Raw genomic sequence first — 23,336 nt, 5'->3', positions numbered from 1 at the left:
GAGACTTTTGAGAGAGAGAAGTCAAAGACAGTATCAAGATTTTTTACCTAAGAAACTAGAAGGTGGAGTTTCCATTTACTGAGATGGAAAGGACTACAGAAGGAACAGGATAAGGGAGGAAAATTAGAAGTTTGGTTTTGGAAATGTCGAATTTGAGAAGTCTTTTAGACATCCAAGTGGATGTGGTGAGAAGCTATCCTTTTATTCCCTTGATACACCACACAGGCATAATAGAAACTGTTGCCTCTCCCTCAAGAACTTAAGTGTTTGGTGAGGGCATCCTTTTCTGTACTTTTTACCAGGTGACTCTCATCAGGATATAATCACACTGGTTTCCAGGTGGGGGGGAGGTTATAGGGTGGGGTCACAGTTAAAAAGCCCTCTAGTTTCCATGAGAGTGATTGGTTTGTTCCTAACTTATTTTAAAACTTCTGATGACAAACTCCCCTTTATTTTGTCAATTATAACTAAAAGTTTCTGGATTTTTAGTTATTTAATAACTCCAAGCTTCACATTTTAGGTTGATGGAAACCTCCCCCCAGAACTATCTTGGTCAAGAGTGAAGTAGTGAATTACGTTCAGTCAGAAAGATTCTATTTTATTCCTAAATAATCTCTTTGTCCCTAAAATCATAAAGGGTTTCCATTCATTCCGATGGCTTTTCTTCCCTATTTAAAAAAAGAATCCCTTTCATTAATCTTTTGGTCTTTTCCAAGATGCTGCTAATAATCTCCCTTTGCCTATGTGATTTTTTACACTGAATACCTGTGGTTTTCTCTGTTCTCTTTCTCTGTAATCTTCCTTCCCTGGTTTAGGTAACTGTGCTGGTTTTGTTTGTTTAAGCAGTTAGTATTTCTTATCCACAGAACATGCATTTCCTGGATTTCCAATTAAGTGTGGTGGAAGGATCCCTGCCCTGGACTCAAGAGACCCACAAGGTCTCAGCCCTGCCACTAAATAGGTATGAGATTGTGGATTAGACACTTACTGTGGCTTTGGTTTCCTTCCCTGTAATATTAGAGATTGGAAATTTAAAACTCTAAAATTCTAAAAAGAATTAAAAGGAGTGTCCAGCCCTCCTTTAGGACTGAGTTTTATATTTTATTTTTATATTACTACTTTTTAAAATTTCGAAGTTTCCTTGTAATCACATACATTTTTATATAGATGCATGAAGATAATCACACATGAGGGGCTTTTTGGTGTACTTTCCCCCCTTTGCTTCTTTCTCCCACTCTCTTCCCCTCCTACCTCTATGTCATATATGTATATATGATTAATATGTATAGATATGCATTTTCTTCTATAGAAAAATGGGCAGAGGCTAGTATTTGCACAATTCATTTTCTCCCATTACTCTTATTTTCTATCTGTTGAAACTTGGTTCTGTTTTCTCTGAGATTTCTTTAATACTACTATGAGATTTTGTTTTGTTTTGTTTTGTTTTGGGTTTTGTTTTGGCTGTGCTGCGCAGCTTGCGGGATCTTAATTCCCCGACCAGGGATTGAACCCCGGGGCCCTGGCAGTGAAAGTGCCGAGTCCTAACCACAGGACTGCCAGGGAATTCCTGAGATCTTTTTATTTTAGCAATCACTTTTTTTTAAACTTCCTAGAATTTGTTTTTCAGATGCTTCCTTTTTCATAACATTATATTCTTGTTTTATAATAAGTGTTCTCCAATTTTTCTGAATATTTTTATTAGAGATTTTAAAATATAGCTTTTATTTCCTGAATTGGCTATGGTTTGTCTGACGTACTTTTTTTCTTGCTTGTCTTGGTCTTTCTCTTTCATGTAAAAGTTTTTTCCAAATGTTTGATAATCTTGCCTGTCCATATTTGAGAATGCAACAGTAGACAAGTCAATTAGGATCTTTGTGTCCATGGGTGGGTCTTGTATGACAGTTTACTCCAAGGTGACTGACTGCTTAGGAGTCATGCTAGAATGAGGAGGGCTTTTATCTCAGACAACATCCATATTCTAGTTATCCCCAGATGCTTTGTTCATTTCCTTTTTTCCCTTACAAGGTAAATACCTCGCTGCCAGACATACTTCCTGCTTCTGGTGTTGGTAGTGGTAGGGATGGAGTGGGGCTGGACTATTCACTGTAACAGACTTTCAGTTAATGCCCTGGTTTCCAGCCTCCATCCTGCCTGGCTCCCCAGGTTGAGCTTCTTCTGAGCAAATCAATAGTCCCCTCAGCTCAGTCCTCTGATCCTCTTCATTAGATACCATTCTTTAATAACTTTCTGAAATCTCTTGAAATTTCTCATCTGGTGATGGTCTCCTCGGAATTCTGTTCTTTGTGGTGGATTTACAGCCTTTGAAGAAAAATCCCTTTACTATAATTTCAATGGGATACTGAGAGGCAGAAGACACAAACGTAAGAGTGTGCTTAATTCCTATCTTGAATCAAGACAGTAACTGGACTTTTGTGAATAGGGTCATTTTTCTTACTCATAGTAGTTACCTAGCTGATTCTCTTGGATGTTCCAGGTACACAGTAATATGATATATTCTATAATGTTAAATAATGGCTCAGCAGAGACCTTGTCTTCTTGACTTAAATGGATTTCTTTTTTAAACCATTCTGTCCCTTTAATATGATCTTCATTGTTGCGCCAATCAGAGTTCTTATTCCTTTGTAGGTGACAGGATACTTTTTTTTTTCCTTCTTCTTTTTTTTGGAAGTTCAGGGATTTCACCAGGATATCTCAGCAGTGATATTTTTTTTTTTTTTAAGGAATTTTGGGCAGGAAAGGAAGAGAAGTTTTAGGAACCTGTGCTTATAATACCTTCTTTCCCAGAAATCCCTCTACTTGTTAAACACCACTCTGGTATCTTTTTCATTTGTAGTGTGGGCAGCCTAGGGTACTGTGGTTTAGTTGGGTCGTGCCCTTTTTCTCAACTTCCTCCAAAACCCTTCCAGTTTCTAACAAAATTCAAACACTCTGGATCTTTTACTATCTCTGAGATCCTCCAATTTTAACAGGAAATATGTGAGAACACCGAACTAGAGGCCCTGGCCTTCAGTCTCCCTCAAAGCCTCTACGTGATTCACTGCCACCTCCTCCTCCTCCCCTTCCCCCACCACAGACCCCCTTCTCCTCCAGCTCCTCCTCGTCCTCCTGCTCCCTCACCACGGGCCCTCATCTGCAGCAGGGGCCGCTGCCCCTTCTTTCCTCATGCATTGTGAAGTCAGCTGCCTTGTGAACGCAGCAGACATAACCATGTGTGTATAGTGATTATAAACCTGCCTAAATCATATAACCTCTTAATATCATCAGTCACCTCTGTTAGTGTCCTATCACATGAGAAAAAGGGATGCTCTAAAACCAATTAAAGATTTATTCTGACTTAAAGTTCTGTTTTGTCACCTAAAACTGAGGGCGTTCATCCCCTGATATTCTGTCTTAGACTAAGGGCTACTTGGCTGGAGCCAGGACTATTCTTCAGTAATATTTTCCAGAATGAGTCCTGTAGAACTCTATTGATGTCCACAAGATCATAGTGGTTTTTTTTGGGGGGGGAAGACAGAAAGGAATCCCAAGGTCAAAAAAGGTCAAATATATTCAGAATATACTATTATGTCTTCCTCTTGAGAGTCATAGACTCTGTGTGTGTGTAGGGGGGGAACTGTTTAACTTATTTATTTGAAGCTAGTGTTCCAGAGAAAATCATCTGTGAACTATTGCTTCATAGTAATGTCTATTACAGTTTACTGACATCTCATTTTCTATCATCCCTAGAATTTCAGGTCAGCCATTCTTTTAAATGAAGCATAAACCCTCTGAAAGTCAGGAATTCTCTGGATGGAGTACAACTCTGTCCCTGGGGTATAAACATTCTGTGCTCACACAGCCTTCACCTAGTGTAACAAATGGGGTATTTTCCTTGACTTCTCTTTGTATGTTTACTTTGAACGTTTGCTTGAAAACTCTCTACACGAAACTGTTGTTGCCTGTCAGGCTCCCTAATAAAGCTGTTTAGCTTTGTTATTTTGTCTTAACTCAGACTTTAGTCATCTGCCTAGAAAGTCACTCTTGGGAATCTCATTCACTCTCTTAGTTGCAAACAGCACCTGTGTTCTGGAACGCCCAAATCTACCTCCTGTCCCAATCTCTTATCTAAACTCTAGCTACCCCCCTCCATGGGGTGGGATAAATTAGGAGTTTGGGACACTATATATAAAATAGATAATCAACAAGGACCTACTGTATAGCACAGGGAACTATACTCAGTATTTTATAATAACCTGTATGGGAAAAGAATCTGAAAAAAAATATGTATATATGTATGTATAACTGAATCACTTTGCTGTACACCTAAAACTAACACATTGTAAATCAACTATACTTCAATTTAAAAAAACAAAACAAAACTCTAGTCCCATAAAACTTAGCACCTTCGGTTTTATTTTCTTCAACCCAGATTAATCAAATTTTGCTTGAATTATCAGCTTTTCCTTAAGGGTAACCATGCATAATCACTATGAAACCTGCTGTGAAACTTCAGCATTCACATAGACAAACCATGAGTCGGAGAACTCATTTTGTTGCTATTAGCTTCAAATAAGTCAAAACCAAATCCTATCATATCAGGCCTGCAACAAAAGTCGCTGGGTTAAACCCCCTGCTTATCATCATACTATGAAAAAAAGAAGAGTTGACATTTAACAGTCACCCCATCCTTTTAGCTTTGAGAACAGTACTGGAGGGATTTCCTGCTGTCTAAATTCAAGCTGGGATTTCAGAGTTAGCTTATTAGCACGCTGGGGGAAATCACCCGTTAAGATGGTGGGAAGAACAAACCTATCTATTGTTTCTATCCACTGTTTTCTATCAATGGATAGAAAACATAGCTGGTGATGTTTTAAATGAGAATCTTTGTGGTTTCTCATATTCCTAACTTGTATTATATTCTTGCTCATAAAAGGGCCCCTGTTCCTTCCATCTGTCTTACCAGATTTTGGGTTTGGCTGCGCTGGCTGTGGACTCCCTGGCAATACCGACTCTGCTGACCGCTTTGGGCGCCCTACTCGGTCTCAACTCCAGTCGGCCTCGATCATTGCAAACAGTTGGCTGAGCCTTTGCTTAACGTCAGGCTCACTGGGGGCACGACAGGACTTCGTGTGCACTCTGATGTGTTCGGCGAGTTTCGACTTATAAATGAAGCCCTTGCCACAGTCTGCACAGGCGAACGGCCTGTCGGGCCTGTGGATGCGCTGGTGCCGAAGCATGTGGCCCCTTTCCCGGAAGTTTTTATTGCACTCGGGGCAGCGGAAAGGCCTCTCACCGGTGTGCAGGCCCTGGTGGCTGAGCAGCTGCGCCTTCAAGCGGAAGCTCTTGTCGCACTGGGGACACTGAAAGGGCTTCTCGCCCGTGTGCGTCCTGATGTGCTCCACGAGCTTGGACTGCTTGGCGAAGCCTTTGCCACACTCGCAGGAGAAGGGCATCCGGCCGCCGTGCAGCAGCCGGTGCGCCTTCATGTCGGCCTTCACGCGGTAGCTCTTGCCGCAGTCGGGGCACGGGAAGGGCCTCTCGCCCGTGTGCAGGCGCTGGTGGCTCCGCAGCTGCCCCTTGAGACGGAAGCGGCGGCTGCAGTCGGGGCAGCCGAAGGGCCGCTCGCCGCTGTGCACGCGGAAGTGCTCGGCCAGCTTGGATGGCCGCGTGAAGCCTTTGCCGCACTCCGCGCACTGGAAGGGCCGCTCGCGGCTGTGCGTGCGCTCATGCGCCTTCAGGATGCCCTTCAGGCGGAAGCTCTTGCCGCACTCGGGGCAGCCGAAGGGCCGCTCTCCGCTGTGCACCCGCAGATGCTCGCGCAGCTTGCACGGGTGGGCGAAGCCGCGGCCGCACTCGCCGCAGGAGAGCAGCCTCTCGCCGCCGTGCCTCCTCAGCCGGAAGCCCAGGCCGCACTCTGGGCACGCGAAAGGCTGCTCGTCTGAATGCAGCCGCCGGTGGAGCCGCAGCCGCCCGCACTGGCGGGAGGCCCGGCCGCACTCGGCGCACCGGAAGGGCCGCTCTGCGCTGTGCACGTGGGTGTGGTCTGGAAGCCCGCACTGCGGGGAGGAGCGCCGGCCGCACGGGCCGCAGGAGGCCGGCCTCTCCGCGCCGGGGCCGGGCTCGAGAGATTCCGGGCGCTCCTCGCCAGCCGGGCTCAGGCCTGGCTTCTCTCCCGAGCGCGGGAGCTCAGCCTGCTCGGAGGCGGCCCTGGCGCCCTCTCTCCGGGAGCCTGGCCTCTCCGCGCCGGGAGGGCCCCGGGGGCCTCTCTCGTCGCAGCCGGGGCACTGGGAAGGCCTCGGCCCCGCGCGCAGGTGGTGGGCGTACATTTCACCCTCGCTGCCCGGCAGCTGGCTCTCCTCGCGGTGGATCGCCAGGGGTCTAAGCAAACACGACTTCCGGCGGAAGCCCCGCCCACATTCTGGACAGCGGAAGTGCCTCTGTCCCCGAGGGATGCTCAGGGGCTGTTGTACCTCGGTTTGGTTGCGGAATTGATTCCAGGCCTTGTGTGGCGGGTCCTTCGAGTGGCTCCCCTGGTGCTGCTCTGAGAGGTTCTTCCAAAAGCCTTCCCCACAGACAGGGCAAGGGTGCTGGGGGCCCTCCCCGGAGGTTTCCTGGAAGCCTGGGAGACCGAGGGTCCTGGGACTTACGATTCTGTCTCTTCGGGTGGGTTCCCTGGAGCTGTGGACTAGTGGACCTAGAGCCCGAGTATCATGTCTGTGTGGGCTCAGGAGGGTGACGACTTGGTCAGGCCTGAAGGAAACAGCTTCACTTTTTCCTAAAAAGGGTTCAGAGGAACACTGGCTCTGAAGAGGATCTACTTGGAAATGGCAGTGGGCTTCTCCTGGTTTCACAGCTTGCTGGCTTCCTGAAATTGAAAAGAAAACTTCAGTCAGTATCCCAGCCTATGACATGACCAAGGCTTATGTGGCCGTAGCAGTGACCTGAGGTGGCCTGGAAGCCCAGCTTCCGCTGAACTAAGCCGGCAGCTCCTTTCAGTGGGGGTCAGTTTCATGACCAGGAGTTTGGTGAGAGTCTGCTGAAACTAAACTGAACAGACCTATCTTAGAATAATACTGAAAAGAGAACATGTAAGTCACAAATGTAGGGCCTAAGCTTTGGAATCAGACTGGGTTCGAATCCCATTTGTCCACTGTGCAAACTTTGTCAAACTCATCTCTGGCTTCAGTTCCTTCTCCTGTACAAATGGAAACAGTACATAAGATTGTTGTGAGAACTGTATGAGTTAACAGGGCCACCAGACTTGTCCCATTTGGATGCGCAGACATTCCTGGAGTCAAAAAATAATGACAGGGACTTCCCTGGTGGTCCAGTGGTTAAGACTTCACCTTCCAATGCAGGGGGTGTGGGTTCAATCCCTGGTCAGGGAGCTAAGATCTCACATGCCTCCTCGCCAAAAAACCAAAACAAAAAACAGAAGCAATAATGTAACAAATTCAATAAAGACTTTAAAAAAGATAAAATAAAATAATGACGGCAGTGTTACTGACAGGCCCTGGCTAACACTATGATTCCATACACTCCAGGAGCTGTCCTAAGACCAGATGTTCCTCCCTCCTCATCTCTATTCCTACCAACGTTGTAAAAAGGTTTCTTGGAAGAATTGCTAACAGACAGAAAAAGTGAAATAATTTGTGAAGAAAAACTCTTTCTCTCCTGAAAGAAGCAGCTAAAAATTAAATAAACTACTGACAACATTTCTTGGAATGATGCTCCCATTTGACTTTTTTTCATACTTTAATACTGACCCTTAAGAATCCAAAAATCTCAGACTCTCCCATCATGACAAGAAACAAAAGAGGAGTCTCTATTCCTCCCCCCCCCCACTACTAAGAATACTTCATATTTGCTGAACTCCTACTGTGTTGCCAGGTATCTTTGTAATAACAGTTTACATACATTAACCCATTTAATCCTATAATTTAGGTACTTTTATTATCTTCATTTTATAGGTCAGGAAATTGAAATACTATGAGGTTGAATAACTTGCCCAAGGTCACCTGGAAAAGGCAAGATCCAGACTCAGGATCCAGAACCCACAATCCTAACTACTATGCTTTACTGCCTTTCTCTAGAATATACCAGGTGTTAAGCCTCAGTCCAGTCAAACAGGAAGTCAAGGTCAGAGAATTGGAACTAAGAAACCTGAATGGGATGTCTTAAGGACAGGGCGCTGATTTCTTAATACTCACCCCCGAACAGTTGTCCCTCAATAACTGGATCCAAATGCAAATCAGCAGAGGAGCAAATTATGTTTCCTGATTTCTGTGATTCTCCCCAGTTCCTGAAGAGTTCTCTCCCCTGTTCAAGCCAGGATATTAGTTCTGGTTTGGGAAGTCCATCATCTGTACAGAGAAGTCAAACAGGGTAGTTTGGTTTCCTTGAGCACTAAATTTAAAGCACAATGAGCTGTTTTTAAATTCTCAAATTTACTCCTGGGAAAATGTATGAGAAGAGATTTTTTTAAATAGATTATAGGTTTACACAAAGGAAAGCAGAACTGCCCACATATTATAACAGTGGTTCCTAATCTACCTGGACCTGTTAGATGACTCTGTGTTTGATTTTGTCTTGGTCCCAATATATCTAGCAATGCTGCATTTTGTCATAGGTTTCTTAAAACGCACCAGTATTGTGCTTTGAGAATCGTGGGACAACCCCTGAGATAACTGGAGATATCTTGGGAATAGGGGGTATATGAAAATAAGAACTGGAGCTTCAGCTAAAATATTCTGAGAAGTACTTCCAGTGACAGTGCTAATCATAACCTAAAACACAGTTGAGTTCTGCTAGAATAGAAGGGGGTTGCAATGAATGAAATGAACAAATTAAAATATTACAAGATTCCCATTTCCCTGTAAAAAATGTTTACTCTGTGTATTTTCAAGTATAACTTTCTTTCAGTAATATATATATTTAAAAGAACCAAAAGTATGCTTCATGGATTGCTAAAGGGAGATTAGCAGATGGTCCAAATCAGAGAAAGGATAAGCTGGGCAATGCTAAGGGATTTTAGGGATAAAATGTCAGAGTGACATAGTACATTAGCCCTCTGAAATCTGACTTCAACCCCAAAAGAATTCCAAGCCTGCTCTCATGAAAAAAGGAATCACTATCTTTTATTTAAATCCATACACCTAAAACAAATATCATATAATATCGCTTATATGTGGAATCTAGAAAAAAGGTACAGATGAACTTACTTGCAAAGCAGAAATAGAGACACAAATGTAGAGAACAAACATGTGGATACCAAGGGGGGAAGGGGGGGTGAGATGAATTGGGATATTGGGATTGACATATATACACTACTATATATAAAATAGATAACTAATGAGAACCTACTGTATAACACAGGGAACTCTACTCAGTGCTCTGTGGTGACCTAAATGGGAAGGAAATCTAAAAAAGAGGGGATATATGTATACGTATAACTGATTCACTTTGTTGTACAGCAGAAACTAACACAACATTGTAAAGCAACTATACTCCAATAAAAATTAATTAAAAAAATAAATCCATACACCTATTCTCAGTCTTCATCTGGGTTGAACTCTCAGCATCTTTTAAAATAAAACTATTTTTCAAAAAAAAATTAAGAAAACAAGTCCATTTATAAGAACATCAAAAGGAGTAAAATACTTAGGAATAAATTTAATAGAAGAAACATAAGACTTGCACAATACAAATCATAAAATGTTGTTGAAAGTAATTTTAGAAGTCCTAAAAAAAAAGTATTAAATAAATGAAATGATATCCCATGTTCATGAATTGGAAGACTTAGTACTGTTAAGATGACAATATTCCCCAAACCCCATCTGCCTTTTTTTTTTTTTTTGGCAGAAATTGACAAACTGATCCTAAAGCAATGGTAATTAAAACAGTGTGGTACTGGCGTAAGACTAGACATATAGATCCATGAAACAGACTCGAGAATCCAGAAATAAACTCCGACATTTACGGTTAATTGGTTTTCCAAAAGGGTGCCAAGATAATTCAATGGGGGAAAGAATAGTCTTTTCAACAAATGGTGTAGGGACAACTGGATATCCATATGCAAAAGAGGCTGGATCCCTATATCACACAGTGTGAAAAAATTAACTCAAAATGGATCAAAGAAGGAAAAAAAAGGATCAAAGACCTAAATATACACACTAAAACTATAAAACTCTTAGAAGAAAACATAGGAGTGGATCTTTGTGACACTGAATTAGGCAACGGCTTCTTAGATATGACACCAAAAGCTCAAGAAACAAAAGAAAAAATAAACTGGAATTCATCAAAACTTAAAACTTTTGTGCTTCAAAGGACTCCATCAAAAAGGGAACAGGTAACCCAAGAAATGGAGAAAATATCTGCAAATCATGTATCTGATAAGGGTTCAGTACTCAGAACAAATAGAGAACACTTATAACCCAACAATAAAAAGACAAATAGCCCACTATAAAAATGGGCAAAGTATTTGAATAGACATTTCTCCAAAGAAGATACACAAATGAAAAGATGCTCAACATGATTAGCCATTAAGGAAATGCAAACCAAACCCTCATTGATACACCACTTCAAATCTATTTGATCTTTTGTTGGGTCTTCACTGCTGTGCGTGGGCTTTCTCTAGTTGCGTCGAGCAGGGGCTACTCTTCACTGTGGTGTGCGGGCTTCTCATTGCAGTGGCTTCTCTTGTTGTGGAGCACAGGCTCTAGGAGCATGGGCTTCAGTAGCTGTGGCACACGGGCTCAGTAGTTGTGGCTCGTGGGCTCTAGAGCGCAGGCTCAGTAGTTGTGAAGCACGGGCTTAGTTGCTCCACGACATGTGGGATCTTCCCGAACCAGGGATCAAACCCATGGCCCCTGCACTGGCAGGCGGAATCTTAACCACTGCGCCACCATATAAGTCCACATCCATTTGATCTTGATGCTTGGAACATTCTTTTTGGGTGGCACAGGATTCATGACACAAGATTATTTTTCTTTTCTCTATAGATTCAATTACTTTAATTGGTTCTTCGCTAACAATGAAAAAAATGTAATATCTTGTATTAATATTTTAGAAACACTGTATAGAAACTGGAAATCTTAATTATGGTAATGGAACAGAACATAATTATTAGAAACATTGCAATATAAAAGAAGTGGTTTGGCTGTCAGACACTGGCAAGAGAAGTGGAGGGAATATAGGAGAACTAATTACCTTCATAGACTGAAAGAATAACGAGATATAATATAAAGTTCATGAAACATGATCTAGAATTTTATTATTTAAATTATAAAGGTGGCCAACAGAGGCATTAAAAAACTGTCAGGGGCGGTCCAGTGGTTAAGACTCCACACTGCCAATGCAGGGGGCATGCATTTGATCCCTGGTCGGGGAACTGGGATCCCACAAGCCACGCAGTGTGGCCAAAAGATAAAACAACAACAACAAATATGTGTGTGTGTGTGTGTGTGTGTATGGAACAAATTGGAAAGAAATATTTGTAACATAGATAATAAAAATTTTTTTTAAAGTTAAAAAAATTTTTAAAAAACTATCAAAATTTCGGAAGAAGGGGGAAAAAGGAGATAGAAGAGGGATAGTATGAGTGAAACCCTCATTTTTCACAGTAAGGAGTTAAACTCGATAAACCAAGACATATAGGTGTAAGCACAATAGACTGAAGTAAACTGCAGTAAAAACTAAAACAGAAATGATTAACATGGTTGCCTTTGGGGAATTAACTGAGTGAGGGGTGAGGCAAGAGACTTTTATCATTCATTTTGATGCTTCTCCAAACAGACTGATTTTTTAAAAATCATATTCAGTAGTAAAATACAAAGACTAAGCAAAAAGACTAAAAAGAACACCATTACCGTAACCATGCAGAAACAACTGCGGTTAAACACCTGTGTATAGCCTTCCGAAATCTCATTGCAGGGAAAAATAACATTAGCTTTTTTGAGGTATATGGACACCACTGTAAAAGTTGACAGGTAGGAACATCCTAGGTTAAAGATACAGGGTACTTTCTGGATATGGGCAAGGTATGTATCCATGTTGAAAAATCATGGCAACCTGTGAGTAAGTATATAGTGATTAAAAGCCCTGACATATATTTAGTCATCTCTGACCACCTTACATTACATGCTGTCACAAATATTCTTATGTAGCAATGTCTACCCTTGAGTAAGGATTAGCGATGCTTACAGATATTAACAAAAGACTCTGCATAAAAATGCCTTTCTGAGTTAATTTCTGAGAAATCTGGCTACCTGACAGACAGGAGTATGGAGTGACTGAAACCCCTAACAGGACCCAGTTCCATGCCTCAGCCACAGTTAAACACTTCTTACCTAGAGAAACAAGAATCTCATAATTGGTTCTCATTACTTGCTTGTAAAGCTCCTTCTGCCATGCCTCTAGATCCCGCCATTCTTGCTCGGAGAAATAAACGGCCACATCCTCAAAAGTCAGAGGTAACTGAAATTACAAGCATAATACATATACAGTTATAATGGCTTCAAAACTCCAGTTCCTTTTCATCAATTTAAGAGTTTTGCAGTGGACAGTGTTTTTGTGCGTTAGGCAGCTTCTTCTTTGGGAACTGCTCCTTCCCTGACTCCCATCATGTGGTTCTGTTGGTGACCATGACCACCCCCTTCCACTTGTTTCTCTATGCCTGTTCCAACTACATATGCATATGTATAGCATGGAACTCTTTCATTTTTCTTCTTTTTTTAAACAAAAATGGGAACAAATCACTGTGTAACTTCTTTCACTTAACATGTCATCTTTCCAGGTCAATTTACATAGGCAAAATCATTTTTTTCTTAACTGCATTATATTCCATGGGTACACATACTCCACTGATAACACATATATTGTTTCCACTTCCTTTATAAATTACCAACAATGCTCTGATATGCTTCCTTATATATTAGTGGTTTTACTTCTGCAGGAAAAGGCTAAAAAGGAGAACTACTAAATCAAAGGATAGAAACATCTTCAGTTCATGAGATACCACTAGATTGCCTTCCAAAAAGAATCCAGCACTTTTACCCTTGCTAATAAGAAGAGACATTTCTTTACACCTTTGCCAGCACAGGATGTTCTGAAACCTTATTTATTTGTTTGTTTATTGGCCAACATGATAGGTAAAAAATTCTGTTTCATTGTTTTATTTATTTATTTTTTAGGCTTCTCTGTGAGCCACGCGGGATCTTAGTTCCCCCACCAGGGATTGAACCTGTGCCCCCTGCATTAGGAACGCGGAGTCTTAACCACTGGACCGCCAGGGAAGTCCCTTGTACTTATTTTAATTTGCATTCATTTGTGAGGCTTAGTAACATTTTCATATTTGGCGGGGAGGGGGGGGTTCCACTTATCTTTGTGCATGCCTGTTCACATCCTTTGTTCAACGTTTTAGTGGGCTCCTATAATTTGAATTAACTTTCTTACATTAGGGTTAATAATCCTTTGACTAGTTAACAAACATTTTCTTCTAGTTTATCATTTGTATTTTGACTTTCTCTTCTGCCAAAGAGAACATTTTTGACCCTTTTATTTAGTTAAAACCTGAGTCTTTTCCATATTGTTTCCAGCTTTTACTTTCATTTTTTGTATTTGTCACAATCAAAAAATTATACAAATATTCTACTGAATTTCTTTCACAATTAGATTTGCAGCTTAATTCTACAGATGATATTCTTATCTTTATTTATGTACATATGGACAGCCAATCACAGAACACTAATAAATGCACCACTCTTTCTCCTTAGATTGAAATCCTGACCTTCACTTTTGCATATATTAGATTTTCATATGTATGTGAATCTACATATTGTTATACTATCTGTACCTATCTGATTACAGTACCTATGCAATGTTATAAGTGCCCCCCCACACCCATTCTTTGTCAAGCTACTGCTGTTAATTTCTGGAATATTTATTCTTCCTTACAAATTCTAAAATAATTTTGTCCAGTTAAAAAAAAAGTACATTGGGATTCAATTTTAATTAAATTTATATGTGTATTTAGGAAAGATTGAACTCATCTAGGAACATGTTCTACCACTCCATTTATTTGATCTTGCTTCCTATCCTTTAATAAACTTAATGATTTTCTTCATAAATGTTCTGAATCTTTTCTATGAACTTTATTTCTAGTATTGTGTAGTTTTCCCAACAATTATAAATGGGACCACCTCTGCCACTTCAAATCATTCCTACTAGAATTTTTTAAAAATTGATTTTTGTAAACTTATCTTATATCCAATTAATGTACCATGTTTGTTTATCAATTCTAATAGTATTAAGTTTTTGGTGGAAACAATCATAATTCTCAGATAATTTCCCCATCTCTTTTCAAAGTACGTACACTGCTTTTATCTCATAGTGTTGTACTTACTAGAACCTCTTTTGTGGCTTCAGGGTTTAGTACCTTGATTTGGAAGACTTTCCCTATTCTAAAATTATAAAAGATTCTGGTATAACAATAAGGGACATAATTCTTTTTCCAAAGAGATATTAAATTATCACAAAACTTATTGACTATTCTTTTACCATTGTGTTGGGATCGCTTTTTCATAAACTAGTTTTCCATTTATACTTGGTTATATTTTTGTTCCACTGGTGATTTTGTCTATTCTTGCTCCAATACTGGACTGTTTAATTCTTAAGTTTTATCAAATGATTTGCTATTTAAGATATGGCCATCTACCACCACCTTGATCATTTTTTTAAAGGAAACTGTCTTGACCTTCCTTGTCTATTTTCTCTTCTAAATAAACAGGAAAAATATTTTGTCAAATTTATATAAATTCTATTGGGATTCTGATAGGAATATACTAAGTATATGAATTAATTTTGAGAGAAGTGGGTCTCTGAATTATGGGATCTTCCCATCCAGAAACATCTTTTATTTATCTAGATTTTAAAATTTTCTTTAGTAAAATTTGTTTTCTTCATATAGAGCTTATATAATTCTTGACAGATTCATTCCTAGGGATTTTAGAGTTCTGGTCGCTACTATGAGAACTGAACTGAATAGGAATATACAAAGCACACACATGCATACCCTTCAAGCACCAGCTGCCTCAGATTACCCTGTGGTGAGCCCTACCTATTCACACCTGGTGTTACAGCTTTCCATCTAATTTCAGATAATGTTCCTTCCACTACTTCACAATAACTCAAAAGCTCCATCCCTTCTTACACCCACTTCCACAAGCAAATTTCAGATTGTTTTTAAGGTAATTATTTCTTAATCATTTAACATGCATAAAACTGAGCTGTTTTTATTATGTTTCTATCTTTTCTTTTTAACTTGTCACTGACAAACTTTTTGAGTGTTGTGTACCTAACCCCATTTCTCCCATAAGCTCTGTGGTTTTTACTGCATGATTTTGCATTGCACTGTGATTTTTAGAAATGCATATGATGTATGATGGCAGAACTGAATGCATGTTTTAATTTCAGTGTTAAATATACTTATTGTCCTCTTCTGATTAAATTCATTACTTTTAAAATGTTTTCCAAAAATGCTCAAAAAGCCTTCATTGTTTATTTCTTTAATCTTCAGGAGTTTGAAAGATCCAGAAAATTACAGAGTACATTATAACAACCATCTGAGTATTTACCACTGATTTAACAAATTTAACATTTTTTCTTCAGATTTCCTTCTAAAGAAATAGAATTTGACAGATAAAACTCAAAGCCCCCTTGGTCCCCACTTCAATCTTATTCTTACACTCAGTCCTATTCACCTCCCTTCTGACACACAAACATGATGATGCATGTGGTAAGTTTTCAGCTCATGTTTTTCCTTTTTTTAATACACATATGTATCTATGAATAATATAGTATTGCTTTGTCTTTTATACACAAATGCTTTATTGTACTGCAACTTGCATTTTTCATGCAACATTTTGAGATCTGTCCATCTTGATATACATAGAACTGATTTAATTTTGTATAGTGTTCCATTGTCTGAATGTCACAATTTTTAATTCATTCTTTTATCCATTGACCATTTGCTTTTAGTTCTGTGAACTGCCTGTTCATATCCTTTGCCTGTATTTTTACTGGGTTATTTGTCCTTTCATTTCTAAGATTTCTTTATATAATTTGTGTATTAACTGTTGACTACATTAGTTTACAAATACTTTCTCCTAGTGTATCTCTTACCTTTTATTTTTACTTAAGCTGTCTTATACTGTACATAAATTTTCAATTATATCAATATATCAATCTTTTCTTAGTTCATTTTGCCCTTTGTGGTTTGAGAAATTTTCTTCTACACTAAGATTATGAAGATATCCTACATTTCCTTCCAAAAGACTGAAGTTTTACTTTTCATGTTTAGATTTTTAATTTATCTGGAACATAATTTTTTTATGGTATACAGCAATGATCTACCTTTGTGTTTTTTTCCAAATGGAAAACTCAGTTGTCCCAACACCACTTCTGAAGTTCTCCGAATTAGATTCCTAGGGCTGCTGTCACAAAGTACCACAAACTTGGCGGCTTAAAACAATAAATATTTATTCTCTCATAGTTCTGGTAGTTAGAAGTCTGAAATCAAAGTGTCAGCAGAGCTATGCTCTCTCTGAAGCCTTTAGGGGAGAATCTGTTCCATGCCTTTCCCTTCGCTTCTGGTGGTGGTTGTTGATACTTGGCATTTCTCAGCTTGAAGCTGCATAGTTCCATCTCTGCCTCCACTGTCACAGGGCCTTCTCCCTTTGTGTGTCTGGGTCTCTGTGACTCTGCTCCTCTTCTTATAAAGACACCACTCATGATGGATTAAGAACCTGTCCTACTCCAGTATGATCTCATCTTAACGAGTTTCATCTGCAGCAACCCTACTCCTATTTAGGTCACAATCTGAGGTTCTGGGAAGGACATGTATTGGGGGAGACACTATTCAACTCAGCAGTCTGCTCTGGGGTCCTCTTTGGGTTTCTTCTGCTCCATGTGTCTACCCCTGCACAGAACAGTACTGTATTAATTCTATGGATTTACTGTAAATTTTATTATCTGCTAGGGCAAGTCCCCCTGTTATTCTTTTTTTCAGCATCATATTTTGACCTATATTTTTCCAAACAAAATTTAGAATCCGTTTATATAATTTACAAAAATCTTACTGGCATTTTGATGAAGTTGCAGTAAATTTATATATAACTTGGAAGGAAAGTATCATCTTTATTATACTTAGTCTTCCCATTTATGGGCATGATTTACCTCCTGTTTACAGGCATATCTCATCTTACTGTGCTTTGTGCTTTGTAAAAAATGCAGATACTGCATTTTTTACAAACTGAAGGTCTGTGGCAGCCCTGTGTCAAACAAGCCTATTGGCGCCATTTTTCCAACAGCATTTGCTCACTTCATGTCTCCGTGTCACTTTTTGGTAATTCTCACAATATTTCAAACTTTTTCATTATTATTGTATTTGTTATGGTGATTTGTGATCAGTGATCTTTGATGTTACCATTTTTTAAAAATTTATTTATTTATCTAGTTTTGACTGTGTTGGGTCTTCGTTGCTGTGTGCGGGCTTTCCTAGTTGTGGCGAGCGGGGGCTACTCTTCGTTGCAGTGCGTGGGCTTCTCATTGTGCTGGCCTCTCTTGTTGCGGAGCACGGGCTCTCGGTGCGCAGGCTTCAGTAGTTGTGGCACGTGGGCTCAGTGGTTGTGGCTCGCGGGCTCTAGAGCGCAGGCTCAGTAGTTGTGGTGCACGGGCTTAGCTGCTCCACTGCGCTACCAGGGAAGCCCTGATGTTACCATTTTAATTGTGTTTGGGCGCCATGAGCCATGCCCATGTAAGATGGCAAACTTAATCAATCCATGTATGTGTTCTGGGACTTCCCTGGTGGTGCAGTGGTTAAGAGTCCACCTGCCAATGCAGGGAACATAGGTTCAAGCCCTGGTCCGGGAAGATCCCACATGCTGTGGAGCAACTAAGCCCGTGCGCCACAACTACTGAGCCTGTGCTCTAGAGCCCGTGACCCACAACTACTGAGCCCGTGTGCTGCAACTACTGAAGCCCATGCACCTAGAGCCCGTGCTCCGCAACAAGAGAAGCCACCTTAATGAGAAGCCCACGCACTGCAACCAAGAGTAGCCCCTGCTCGCTGCAACTAGAGAAAGCCTGCGCACAGCAACAAAGACCCAACACAGCCAAAAATAAATACATTTATTTAAAAAAAAGTTATTAAAAAAAAATGTGTATGTTCTGACTGCCCCACGGACTGGCCCATCTCTCTCCCTCTCCTCGGGCCTCCTTATTCCCTGAGACAGAACAATATTGAAATTAGGCCGCTTAATAACCCTACATTATTAAGTGTTCAAGTGAACACTTAATGGCCTCTAAGTGTTCAAGTGAAAGGAAGAGTCACACATTTCTCACTTTAAATTAAAAGCTAGAAATGATTAAGCTTAGTGAGGAAGGCACGTGGAAAGCTGAAACAGGCTCAAAAGCTAAGCCCCTTGTGTCAGTTAGCCAAGTTGTGAATGCAAAGGAAAAGTTCTTGAAGGAAATTAAAGTGCTACTCCGGTGAGCACACAAATGATAGGCAAAACAGCCTTACTGCTGATACAAAACAAGTTTTAGTGGTCTAGAGAGAAGATTAAACCAGCCACAACATCGCCCTAAGCCAAAGCCTAATGCAGAGCAAGGTCCTAACTCTTTTCAATGCTATGAAGCCTGAGAGGTGTGAGGAAGCTGCGGAAGAAGTGTGAAGCCAGCAGAGCACAGTTTATGAGGCTGAAGGAAAGAAGCCGTCTCCTAAACATAAATGTGCAAGGTGCATCAGCAAGTGATGGTGTAGAAGCTGCAGCAAGCTCTCCAGACCTAGCTAAGATAATTAATGAAGGTGGCTATTCTAAACAACAGATTTTCAATATAGACAAAACAGCCTAATATTGGAGAAAGATATCTTCTAGGACTTTCATAGCTAGAGAGGAAAATCAATGCCTGGCTTCAAAGTTTCAAAGGACAAGCTGAGTCTCTGTTGGGAGCTAAATGCAGCTGGTGACTATAAGTTGAAACCCCTGTTCATTTACCATTCCAAAAATCCTAGGGCCCTTAACAATTATGCTAAATCAACTCTGCCTGTGCTCTAGAAATGGAACAACAAAGCCTGGGTGACAGCACAGCTGTTTACAACATGATTTACCAAATATTTTAAGCCCACTCTTGAGACCTACTGCTCAGAAAAAAAGATTCCTTTCAAAATATTACTGCTCATTGACAATGCACTTGACCACCCAAGAGCTCTGAAGGAGATGTACAAGATTAATGTTGTTTTCATGCCTGCTAACACAATATCCATTTTGCAGCCTATGGACCAAGAAGTAATTTCGACTTTTAAGTCTTATTATTTAAGAAATACCTTTCATAAGACTATAGCTGCTATACATAGTGATTCCTGTGATGGATCTGGGCAAAGTAAATTGAAAATCTTTTGGAAAGGATTTATCCTTCTAGATGCCACGAAGAACATTCATCATTCATGGGATGAAGCTTAAGTATCAATGTTAACAGGAGTTTGGAAGAAGTTGATTCCAACCTTCATGGATGACTTTGAGGGGGTCAAGACTTCAGTGGAGGAAGTAACTGCAGATGTGGTGGAAACAGCAAGAGAACTAGAATTCGAAGCGGAGCCTGAGGGTGTGATTGAATTGCTGTAACCCCATGATAAAACTTTAACAGATGAGGAGTTGCTTCTTATGGATGAGCAAAGACGGTGGTTTCTCCAGATGGAATCTACTCCTGCTGATGCCATTTAGATTGTTGAAATGACAACAAAGAATTTAGAATATTACATAAACTTGGTTGATAAAGCAGTGGCAGGGTTCAAGAGGACTGACTCCAATTTTGAAAGAAGTGCTACTGTGGGTAAAATGCTATTAAACAGCATTGCATGCTACAGAGAAATAACACCTGAAGAGTCAACTGATGCCGCAAACTGCACTGTTGTCTTATTTTAAGAAACTGCCACATGCCAATCTTCAGTAACCACCACCCTGATCAGTCAGCAACCATCAACAAGGAGCCAAGACCCTCCACCAGCAAAAAGATTACAACTTGCTCCAGGCTCAGACAATGATTAGCATTTTTAGCCAGAGTATTTTTAATTAAGGTTTGTACATTGTTTTTTAAGACATAATGCTACTGCACACTTAACACGCTACAGTACAGTATAAACATAACTTTTACATGCACTGAGAATCCAAAAAAATCGTGACTTCCTTTACGGTGATACTTGCTTTATTGCAGCAGTCTGAAACCAAACCCAAAATATCCCCAAGGTATGCCTGTTATTTATAATTTTTGCTATAAAGGTGTTACACATCTTTTATATATTTAGCCCTAAGAATTATGGTTTTTGCCGAGATTGTTAACGGTATATTAAAAGTAATGATCTCATGAATTCATTTAGTAATCTGAAAAAGTGCTCAATATGTAAGCTTATAAAATAGAGAAAAACATAAAACCTCAATTTCAACAAAACACAAAAAAATCAAATAATGTGTACCCTACTTAGGTTTTTATACCCTCTTCCTTCCAACGTGTCCTCCCACTCAACACAAACTTCAACACGTTAGCGTTAAATTCTGCCATTTAAGTCCCTGCCAACCATCATTTCAACAATTCAGAATCTTAAATCTTTTAAAACACTTGTTCTAAATTCAGTAACTATAATGTAAATCTAGCTGAACTAGTTAACACGTATTGCCGGCCCCAGACCAATTTCGATCCTTTCCCTCACCCGCCCGCCTCACGCACAGGCGCCCGCGGCCCAGACTCCGCCAGTTCCACGCTCGGCTTTGTTTAGGGCTTTGGATACGGACGAGCCCCAGGGGCGGCGGTCACCGGCTCCGTCCAGGGTCCAGACCCCACACCAGGCGCTCAGCGCGACCCTCAGACCCCACCGCACCCGTCCACCTCCGCCCCGGGAGGACCCCAGGATGCCGGCCCGCCGAGCCGGAACCCGAGGACCCGCCCAGATCCCCGAGCCGGACGTCCGCGTGGGGAGCCCCTCTTACCGGAGCCGGCTCGGCCATGGGACCTCACGGTCCCACCCGGCCCCGGACCGGGTTACGGCCAAGCCAGGCGTCCCGGCTGCCCGCGGCACCTTCCCTGCGGCGACAGCTGCCCCCCTCTCGCTCCCCGCCGACCTGCAGGCCCAGCCCAGGCGCGGTGCACGCTGGGACTCGCGGCCGCTCTGCCCCACAGCGCCCCCTGCGGCCGGGAGGAGCGAGTGCTGTCCGCCGGGGCAGCCCGCGCCTTGCGGACCGGCGTCAGTCGCAAGCCGCAGCCGCCCGGGGGTGACCGATCCTCGCACTCTCTTGGGGGACCCAGAAGAGGGAGACGGAGATGCAGACGGAAAGAGGGGGGAAATGCAGCGTCAACTGCAAATGGATGGATAGGATACTCGCTATTTACTGAGATAGAAACAATGAGAGGGGGTGCAGGGGTTTGATTCCTCCCCAAAGCCAACCCCAGTCAAGGATTAGGTTCAAGGGGTCATCTGTGAGGTGATCTCAGGAACCAAGTGAGGGAGGTGAGAAATCAAGGGGCATTAAGCATTAACGAGCAGGTCCCCCCGTCGGCAACTGGGAGTCCATTCTGCTGGGGACTCAGAGAGTGCAGATCATCCCTCAGAATGGTCCTGCCAAGGGTGAGGAGGCTGGGTATTCATCCTCAGGAAGTCAGGCAGAGTCATGACATCGCTGGCCCCATGGACTTACATTAGGAACATGACTCATAGTCGATAAAATTCAAGAAATGGTCTATAACCTAAATATGAAATGGATCTTAAATTTACTCTGCCTTTCACTCTTAGGCAGCCAGTATGGTTGAACTGCTTAGATATATGTAATTGCTATCCCTAACTTAAAGGTTTTTTTAACGAACAATATTGTACATATACAATTTAGCAACAATAAAGCAAATTTTAAAAGAAGTGAAAGTTGTCCATAATTCTGGTATTCTAATGTAAATGCTCGATTTTGTTTCATATAGACTTCGTCTCTGTCCACAGACATGTTCTTTTTATATGGTTCGGAGACACACATAATTTTTTGTCTTTTTCTTTTGTCTTTCACTTACCATATCAAAGTTTTCCATATTTCTCATAATCTCATAATTATACTTTTTTTTTAATTAATTAATTAATTTATTTTTGGCTGTGTTGGGTCTTCGTTTCTGTGCAAGGGCTTTCTCCAGCTGTGGTGAGCGGGGGCCACTCTTCATCGCGGTGCGCGGGCCTCTCACTGTCGCGGCCTCTCCTGTTGCAGAGCACAGGCTCCAGACGCACAGGCTCAGTAGTTGTGGCACCCGGGCTTAGTTTCTCCGCGGCATGTGGGATCTTCCCAGACCAGGGCTCGAACCCGTGTCCCCTGCATTGGAAGGCAGATTCCTAACCACCGCGCCACCAGGGAAGCCCACATAATTATACTTTTAAATGGCTGCAATTTAAGGTAGTATATTAATCTGCTAGGGCTGCCATTCCAAAGTACCACGGACTGGGCAGGTTAAACAACAGAAATTAATTTTCTCACAGTTCTGGAGGCCAGAAGTCCAAGATCAAGGTGTCAGCGGTGTTTGTTTCCTCTGAGGACTCTCTCCTCGGCTTGCAGATGGCTGCGCTTCTCCCTGCGTCCTCCCATGTTTGTCCCTCGGTCTGGGTGTTCTCGGTCCCAATCTCCTCTTATAAGGACACCTGTCACATTGGATTAGGGCTCACCCATAAGACCTCGTTTTACCTTAATTACCTTTTTAAAGGCCCTATCTCTATAGTCACATTCTGAGGTACTGGGGGGTCAGGACTTCAACAAATGAATTTTGGGGGACTTTCCTGGTGGTCCAGTGGCTAAGACTCTGCGCTCCCAATGCAGGGGGCCTCAGGCTTGATTCCTGGTCAAGGAACTAGATCCCACGTGCCACAACTAAAAAGATTCCTCATACCACAACTAAAAGATCCCACATGCTGCAGCAAAGATCCCGCGTGCTGCAACTAAGAACTGGTGCAGTCAAATAAATAAAAAAATTTTTAAAGAATTTTTGGAAACACAATTAAGCCCATAACAGGTAGGGTAGTGTGAAGTATTTAGTGGCAGTTAAAAAATTTTGTGGCCGTAAATAATATTGCTTGAATATTTTTATACACACAGTCTTAAGATACAAAAAGTACAAAGTGCAAAGGATAAACCAATACATTAAATTAGATTAAAATTTAAAACTTTGCTGAAAGGGAAAAAACCTGCAACCTAGCATACTCTACCCAGCAAGATTATCCTTTAGAATTGAAAGAAAGTTAAAGAACTTCTCAGACAAGC

General features: G+C 41.4%; 1 protein-coding gene across 1 annotated transcript; it reads right to left on the bottom strand.

Annotated features, from left to right (window-relative positions):
- Positions 1–4,383: 4,383 nt before the first annotated feature.
- ZNF786 (zinc finger protein 786) lies at positions 4,384–21,190 on the bottom strand. Its single transcript, XM_036864399.1, has 4 exons — positions 21,042–21,190; positions 12,348–12,474; positions 8,211–8,363; positions 4,384–6,865 (listed from the first exon to the last, which is right to left on the bottom strand). Exons 1-4 carry the CDS (start codon positions 21,057–21,059, stop codon positions 5,043–5,045), a joined length of 2,121 nt encoding a protein of 706 aa, XP_036720294.1. The 5' UTR covers positions 21,060–21,190; the 3' UTR covers positions 4,384–5,042.
- Positions 21,191–23,336: the final 2,146 nt, after the last annotated feature.

The sequence above is a fragment of the Balaenoptera musculus genome, chromosome 9 (genome assembly GCF_009873245.2).
Source record: "Balaenoptera musculus isolate JJ_BM4_2016_0621 chromosome 9, mBalMus1.pri.v3, whole genome shotgun sequence".
In the NCBI taxonomy this organism is placed as follows: domain Eukaryota; kingdom Metazoa; phylum Chordata; class Mammalia; order Artiodactyla; family Balaenopteridae; genus Balaenoptera; species Balaenoptera musculus.
This window is presented reverse-complemented; position numbering and strand designations above follow the sequence as displayed.